Source organism: Paramacrobiotus metropolitanus, unplaced genomic scaffold (assembly GCF_019649055.1).
Source record: "Paramacrobiotus metropolitanus isolate TYO unplaced genomic scaffold, Prichtersi_v1.0 Parri_scaffold0000070, whole genome shotgun sequence".
NCBI lineage: Eukaryota > Metazoa > Tardigrada > Eutardigrada > Parachela > Macrobiotidae > Paramacrobiotus > Paramacrobiotus metropolitanus.
The window spans coordinates 434,534-443,000 of NW_026570290.1; the positions used below are offsets into that span (position 1 = coordinate 434,534).

At 44.1% G+C, this 8,467-nt stretch overlaps 2 protein-coding genes across 2 annotated transcripts; one reads left to right on the forward strand and one right to left on the reverse strand.

Moving 5' to 3' along the window:
- On the forward strand, positions 1 to 1,835 carry LOC129594692 (uncharacterized). Its single transcript, XM_055491463.1, has 3 exons — positions 1 to 965; positions 1,050 to 1,200; positions 1,311 to 1,835. Exons 1-3 carry the CDS (start codon positions 134 to 136, stop codon positions 1,489 to 1,491), a joined length of 1,164 nt encoding a protein of 387 aa, XP_055347438.1. The 5' UTR covers positions 1 to 133; the 3' UTR covers positions 1,492 to 1,835.
- Positions 1,836 to 2,445: 610 nt separating this feature from the next.
- Positions 2,446 to 3,191, reverse strand: LOC129594723 (uncharacterized). The gene is made up of 3 exons (XM_055491506.1): positions 3,064 to 3,191; positions 2,717 to 2,881; positions 2,446 to 2,584 (listed from the first exon to the last, which is right to left on the reverse strand). Exons 1-3 carry the CDS (start codon positions 3,151 to 3,153, stop codon positions 2,480 to 2,482), a joined length of 360 nt encoding a protein of 119 aa, XP_055347481.1. The 5' UTR covers positions 3,154 to 3,191; the 3' UTR covers positions 2,446 to 2,479.
- Between the last annotated feature and the right edge of the window lie 5,276 nt (positions 3,192 to 8,467).

Consider the following 8,467-nt stretch of genomic DNA (forward strand, 5'->3'; position numbering starts at 1 on the left):
TGCGGAGCCTGCGGTAAGCAAAGGTGTTTGCCGTCGAGCTTTTTTTTTAAATTTTGAACTCGCGTTTGCATTTAATTTGTTCGCTTTTGAAACTGTTTGTTTTGATCATTAAATATTTTAACAAGAAACAGCTATGGACTCCTCGTCTTTTATGTCGTGTTGCTCTTCAAATGAGGACTTTATGGAGAAGTTGTACTACTCTGCATCGGATGACGATTCTTTCCAGTCTGCACTGCACGTGTCGGATGAGGGATCATTCCATTCTGCAATGGATACCAGTGACGTTTCGATGGGAGACCGATCGAAATTATCGTGGAATGGCGACAAAGAAGGATCGTCGTCGTACAGTGATGAAGAAGCGCGCCACACGGACGAGTCGAATTCCCTGGATCCGTCGGAAGAGTCCTCCAGTTTCGACATGGCGGATAGTGATGCAGCATCCATGCAGTTGTCCATGCCGTCGTTCACTGTTTCCTTGGAGGACAGCCATTTTAGTGTAGAGTGCACGAACGAAGAGAATGCCAGCGGCGAACGTACCTTGGACAAGAGTTTCTTCGATTTCGAGTACCATGCTGCAAGACCGTCGCACGGTGACTCTACAGATGGCGCTGCATCGTTCCACCTCAACGCAGTTCAGGGAGAAGGGATGGAAGCCAAGGATGACGTGTCGGTCAGATCCGCTTTGATGAGCGCGAGCGGAACGGGGTCGTTGACCTGTGATGTGGCGGCCATGGTCATGGCGGCCGCTATGGCGGAACCTCTACCATCGGAAGAAGCAGGCGTTGCGATTTGTGATAAACCCCATACTGCTCCTCGGACGCCTGTAGAGACACGGAGCCGTCGAACCAGGAAGGCCAGCAGTGGCGCCCTTGAAGCCGGAACGTCCGCGGCAAAACTTGCACCGCCGCGTAAGCAGCGCGCTCATCGGGTTACGGATAAAGCGTCGGGACAAAGTTTCCAAGAAGGTCGGCGCTTTCCGTACTTTTCCTCTATGTTGGAATCGTTCTTCTTCTGAGACGGGGGGACTAATCTGGCATAAATACTTTTAGGGCAAATCGTGCATTTCCCAGCGAAGCCGACGAAAGGCCATCCGCCGTACTATTATACCGGCCAAATCGTCCAGCAAATACTGGACAAGAACGGTGCTTTGGGTTACATCGTCCGATATGCGTATTTCACTTCGCTGAAGATGGACAATTGGTAACAATTTTCTAACTGCGTTCTCTGTGTGCAGTGCTTGCGTGGTGCGCACACATGGAAGACTTACACAGGAACAGTTGTCCTGGTACTGAGTTGTTCTGTAATTGTAGGCGCTTTTACAAAAACACCAAACCCGACTTCATTTGTGCGAGTGCCTTAATTGCGGATGGGATCGATGCGCGCATGTTTGTGCAGCGCACTAACCAGCGCTACCGCACCGCGGTGAAGCGAATGGCTTGTCGAAAGAATGCGGATGGACGCCGCACAGGTGATATAGCGAAGCGAGTGTAAATATTCCAGCCGATGTTACGGTATTTCTTGTTACATGTAATGATTTTGCTTTCATGTTATAAAGCCGCCGTTACAAATTACAAAATTGATGCTTTTATTTTGTTCTTGATTATTTGCGAGATTTTTCGTTGATTTATTGCAGTACTTCGTATCTCGATTGATTAGCTTACCGCTTTCTTTACGAATGTATTATTATGCGGTTTTGTTTTAATTCCGTCGTTTGTACGGAGTTTTAGATGGTTTATGTACCTACGCACTGCAGAATGTGTAGCTCTGTTTCTTTCTGCGCCTGCAGTTGCGCATCTGCTTGAAAGTCTGGCATTATCAGGAAAGGGTAGAACGGTTCTTGTTGTCCAGCAGCTGCTCTGCTTGACGATAGTATTGTTGCGAATGGATAAAATGTGTAATGGATTGCGTGTTGTACAAGCTCATTTAACATCTACAGTACTGTACCGAAGTTGCACAAGTCAGTTCATTTGAAAATTGTAGTTTGACACGGTAGAGTTCACTGGATACTGTTTTTAACAAGGGGCCTGGAAGCCAAGTACACAAATTCGAATAGGACTGAGCCACGCAACCTCTAGTTGGTTGGTCCCGAGAGGTTTGTGAAAGTTTGTCACGGGAACCAAGAAACATATTATGCAGATACCACGAACACATGCTGCCGACCGACTTCAAGGCTGCCGACCGACCGACCGACCGCTGCAGTGGTCACCGACTTCAATCTAAGACTATGAAGGTCTCAATCTGCAGCGCGTGTGTCTCGGAATTTTAGCGGTTTCTGTGTTGTTTAATACCTTGTACGAGTGCAATTATAAAAGATGGAAAGGGATGGCAGTGATTGGACAAAGCCATCCAGTTTCAGTGTTTTCAGACGTTATGGAAACACTCTTCAAAATTTCAAATTGTAGCAGATCAATCGTGAATCCGTGATCATTGGGATCTTGTCAGATTTTAACTGATTTTGTGAAATAAGTATACCACCGCTTTACGAAAATCGGGCGCTGGAGTTTAACAGCACAGGTGTATGGCGACCGTCCTTCGGGTTTGTTTCATAAATAAACAAAATATATGTGACGAGGATTCCGAACATCTAAAGAACCAAACCTTCAGTTATAACTACTGTAAGTTTTTAACATTGGACATCTTTAAATTATACGATTGTTGCAGCTCATAAGAACGCTGCAATGACACGTTAAGAACAGATTTTGCGCATCTTCCTTACCGACACAATAAACTCCACATTCATCGTGAAGATATTCCACGCCGTAAACACTACCGGACAGTCCCGTAATCGACGTAACGTTCCGCGAATCTGCATCTCCAGTGCAACATCGCATCGGTCCGTCTCCTCCAAAATCGTATTCAAAATGACCGTAACTGAATGCGCCTGGGAAAGAAACAAAATTAATACGTAACTGACTTGTGAATGCGCCCGCAAATATTAGTTAAGCATTAATCCCTTTCAAAGCATATTAAGTATTCTGTAAAGCCAACCATAATAATTTTGACTTTTAAGCATTAAGGCTTTTTGAGCGACAGCATTTAACAAAATTATTATTTATTGGTTACCTTTATGTGAACATATGCTGCCGATACGGTCCGGAACAGCAGCCACAACAAATTACAATACGCACAAAAACAGTACATAACTCGATCCATGGCACTGTCCGTAAAGATGTATCCAACCTTGGATGGCGCAGCAAGAATTAAAGTGCCAATTAGCAAAACCGCACCAAGAATCTCTATGGCCAAACTAATAAGATTGGCCGGTGCGTATACGGCATCCAGCTGGCGCACAATTTCTGATAAGGTCAAGTGATGCTGACGGTATTTCTTAATGCCGGTCACAAATTCCTTGTAGTCAATCTTCTCGGCTTTGTATGCTGCGTAATGGTCCGTGCAATGACTTTCAACCTGGCGAAAAGCCAATCCTAAGGTCATGGCCAAAATAGTGAACGATAACGAAAAGCCGAACGCTGCAAACGCCGGAAGGGACAATGCTACCGCCTGGAGATACGCGCCGTGAACGGTCCAAAATTCATAACCGAAAACTATCATTTTTTCATGGAAAATGCTGTCCACACGCAACTTCCAGAGATACGAATAAACTCCAGTATTGAGGACCACCAGGACAGAAAAACCCGCTAGAAAACGTTTGACCGGGTACAGCGGTATTGACGCACTGCATACATATGTTGACATTTGTGCCATAATTGCGGGCAACTGCTTTGTATGGAATGCCATTAGGAATCCATAAATTATGCAGCCTAATTCGTATTCAATGAATAATCCGGCGACGATGATAGTGTGAATTGTCGGTCCTGTGGATGTCATTATCGCGTCATATAATGTTAAAAGATCGGCGACTGCGCCGCAGATTGTGATTAGTGAGATAACAATTCTCGTGCCGACGGCGTACGATACGGTTGTCGTGCCGGTTTCAAATAACTGCCACGGGCATAAACCGAACCACCGCAGAACCAGTAAAATAGTTTGAGAGCATTGGTCAAACCAGCCGAACGTATCTGGAACGGATTTCGTCTTGGTGTTCGCCATCTTAACTAGGAAAGGACGATATCGACTGTGCTGTTCGCCTTGGGTGCAATACTTCATGGTTGGACAAATTACTGGGCCATATGAAAATTTAGGTGAGCTTTTCCTAAATACAACACTCCGGTATATCATGATCACACCGCTTTCATTCATATTTGGAGCTACAGAGTTCGTGTAAGTCATAGCTCCTGAGGGATGTAGATCGTACTCAAACATGGGAAGCGTAAAGCAAACATTGCGCAGCAATTTTAATTCCACGGTGGCTTACACAAAACATCCCACAGGAAAGGGCACGGCTAGCAGCAATAAGGAGAATCGACAATTTGGCGGAATTATAAAAAACCACGTGGAAGGAAGCGGAATCTACAGTTTTGAATTTGAACATATTTTTTATTGCTCAGAGTTCCACTGTAGAACCAAAAAATTTATAGAATTTATGCAAATTTAGAACGCCATTGCACAAAAAATTAAAGCAGAACATAATTCTTTATTACTTATTGTACGAGTAACGAATAACGAGGCGCATATGTGAATCAACATATGAAAGGCATCTGCTCAAGAGGCGTCAAGCTGATGAAAACATGCGCTTCCAACCATAGAAGTATTAAAATTATGGCAGTTCCATAAATCCTTCATAATTACATCTATTCACGTTGTAGTGCACTGTCAGACCGAAGACAGACTGGTACTAAATTTCCTTTGCGTTGACTGTCCAAGTCCGCGGATACTACCGGCAGAAAGGTTACAGTTGCAGCTTGCCATGTGTACTTGTAAACACCCCCATCTACTTTGTATAGCAAAATCTTTGGGGGGTTTTGGTGATGACCATTCTGTTCAAGCTATCCACTGACTTATTTCAAAACCGTGGTGATTTGAGATTTCAATGGCATGTTTTTGGTTACTTTAACTGTATACGTATCACGGTATCAGTCACGGATTCTTCTAAGCAGTGGCACTATTCACTCCATTGATCTTACGGACCTGAGGCTCAGGAATTAATGCTTGCTTTTTGTCCGGTTGTTCGCACCTAGAGTAGTAATTACCGGTACAAATGTTATTATTGTGGCATTAAATGGCGTCGATAAAATGTGTGAAGGTTGCCGATTTTGCCGATTGTGTTATGCAGTACTCTTCTGTTTTTATTAGCAAGTGGTTTACTGGATGAAATTCGACAAACGGCTTTAGTTGTAACACACAACAATCATTTTCAGTTCCCTGTGTAAAATTACAGAAACAATGCAGACTTGCTCATTTCGACATCGGAGCGTGCCATGTACCTGGTACGAAAACATGCTCTACATAGTGTCAAAATAACAGCTTCCTTTCAAAATCAACGGCTGCGATACATAATTTCATTACACTTTTGGCAACTGCCAATAACCCGTGTGAGTTGATTGTGTCTAGAATTCCGAAAGAAAAGAACGCAATGTATTTGTTCCAATGAAATTCCGGCATGGCCGTAAACACTGCATCTATCGTCAGTTTACTCGCCTCTCAAGTTCGCTGAAAATTTCAAAGAAAGAATCACTCTTGCAGTACAACTCCAAAAATCGAAAACCATTCAGTCCTTTGGACGACAACCAATACTGTAATATTCATCAACACAGAACCAAAAAGGCATCAAAAACAAAGCACCATCACCTGTAAAGAGCTAATATGATTCCTCGTGCTTATTCCTGCATTCTTGAGGCGTGTTCCACAATTAAGGGAAGCAGACTAGCATCCGCCTGCATAACCTCTTGAAATGCTTCGGTATGCAGGACGTGCTCCATCTTTCCCGGCAGCACATCCAACACGGCAGTCTTCAGCACATCCAACCCGCGCTGTTTAGCTAGGACGAGATAATGCGCCGCCTTCTCCAGAGGAATATCACCCGCCAGGATCTGCTCGCACACCGAACGCGGATCCAGCAGTTCGTACTTCTCCGCCATAATCAATACCTTCTCCGCATTGTCCGCGCTAATCTTGCCGAATTTACATCCCTACACATAGTCCAACAGAACTCCCACACTTTCTCCATCAACATCCACCAGATCACAGCAGGACTTTTGTTTTTCTTTGCAGTTATGCTTCAGCATGGCAGCGAACACTGGAGACTGTGCAGTAAGAAAACTGCGACTAACCGAGAATTTCTGACCGTCACTTGAGCGTAGAACAAAGTCCGTTGATTGCGACGGTTGTTCCGACAACAGCAACTGGTTTTGGCGAGAAGCGAAATTCAGCAGCAATTTCCCATCAGATTCAAAGGGTTTGGCGATTATCACGTTCGGAGTGGGCTGCAATTTATGCTTCGCATACACGACAACATCCAAAATGAAAGTCAGGCAGTCGTCTCTCACTTCATCGTTTAGCTTCTGGTAGCTGACAGCCTTCGGAAAGCCATAACCAGCTAGGCTAGGAAGGGGAAATGTCTGGGTTGTTGTGATGTGGAAGTCTCGGAGGGGAAGATCCACTTTCTTTCCAGTATAAATCCTGCGTCAAGTCACAAACAAAAGGAACTGCAAAATATTAAAATGAAGTAAGTTAATATTACACTGATCGTACAGATATACGATACCACCTAATTACGGATTAAAACCGTACTGCAGCCAGTGCTCAGTGGCACTGTGGCAGTGTAGCTTTGTGGACACTGGACAGATAAGTACTGTACTGTATAACTTCGTTTGCTGTTCATTTAAAATGTATTGTATTTGTACAATACAAAATACTGCTTCACTGCGCAAGCATATGGTTTCTCGTATTAATAGTAACAGCTGATGCTTAAATTTTTAGTAGGTAATACATAAAAGGTATCAACATTTCTTTTTAATTGTAATAAAATTAATAATTTCCGTTGTTACGATTAATACAGTACCTACTTATTGACGGTTGATATCGTTCACCGCAAAATAATAATTTATTTTCTTTTTTCGCTGTTCATGTACTGTAATGCCTTTTGTAAAGTTGGGGAAGAAGAGAAGGGAGTTTACTTAAACCCTCGAATTCACTAATTAACCGTTTTTTGACTGAACACTTAAGGACTGACAATGTAACATTATTTAAATTAAGGTCAGTGCTATGCGCCCCGACAATCGGGGCGCAAAGCAAATCGGCTGTGCGCCCCGATCGGGGCGCGAAGTAAATTGGCTGTGCGCCCGGTCAGGACGCGAAGTAATTTGGCTTTGCGCCCCGAATTTTCGAATTTGCGCCCCGAATTTTGTACACCAAAAATTATCACGTAATACATGGTGCAATGGGTATTATAATGTTTCCGGAGAGACAGGTGACCTTGAAAGAACAGCCAAGTTTAATGAAGCCTTCAGAATTTTGTCGAAAGATCTTTCATCTGTTGTCGCAGCGCAAAATTCAGAAAGATACCAGTATATGCTGCAACAACTGCAGCGTGCCTTGGACCACCTTGATCAAGGGCATTTGTTCCGCGTATTACCGGTAGTTGAGACGGCGTCAGTTTCCTGTCAGACAGATTTAACTGGAAAAGTTGTCGATAATCCTGCGCACTTACTGGAAGAAAATGCAAAAAAAGAGACAGAAAAAAGTCCAAGAAGGAGTTTACCTGAATTTGAACTGTTTCGCGATGCCAGAAATAAACGCGGTCGACCACCGAAAAGCTGCTTAGGATTTTATGAAAATTCGCAAAAGCCGGAAACACCCGATGCGCCGCCCACACAGCCATACAAGAGTAAACCTAACGACGACGTCTAACATGCCCTCCTGTAATAACCCTCCACAGTTTGCCAGATGAACATCCAAAGCATACATCTGCTAAAAGGCGATGGAGCTCAGATGAAAATCCCGAGGAAGCGGGAGGAAGAAACCGTCTGGTGAAAAATATAGCAGGCAGATTTCCTATACACCAATATATCTGACATGCGTCGTTTCAGTTTCAACCATCGGACAATTCATCGACTCTAAAGTAGTTGCTGCTGTCTGGGCTTTGGCTAGAGCTGGCCTTCCATCAGTAAAGTCTGTTATCGGCTTCCTCAGCCCGCTGTGGGTGCAGAGGTGCCAGCCGGATTACGAGGTCATTACAACAGTAAGAGAAGATTACATGAATGGAAAAACTATCGTGCAACCTTTGTTTAACATCACGAATCATTTCGTGACGGCCAAAATCGATCCACAGACACGTGTCGTAACTCTCTATGACTCGCTGGGATGGAAACCCAGTCCGTGGGTTCTTCTGCAAATATGGACGTTGTGCGGCGATAAGGAAGACGTTAATACCGTGATGCCGCCGGTTCCGAAACAGTCGAGCGCGTCAAGTAACTGTGCCGTTTACTCGTGCGCGTTTGCGCTTGATATCATGCTGAAAGGAAATCCTGAAACATCGAATTATAAAGAGGAAACAGAATTCCGACAATGGCTGAAACAGATAATCGAAACTGAAATAATCTCAAAACCGTCAAAGAAACGTGGACGA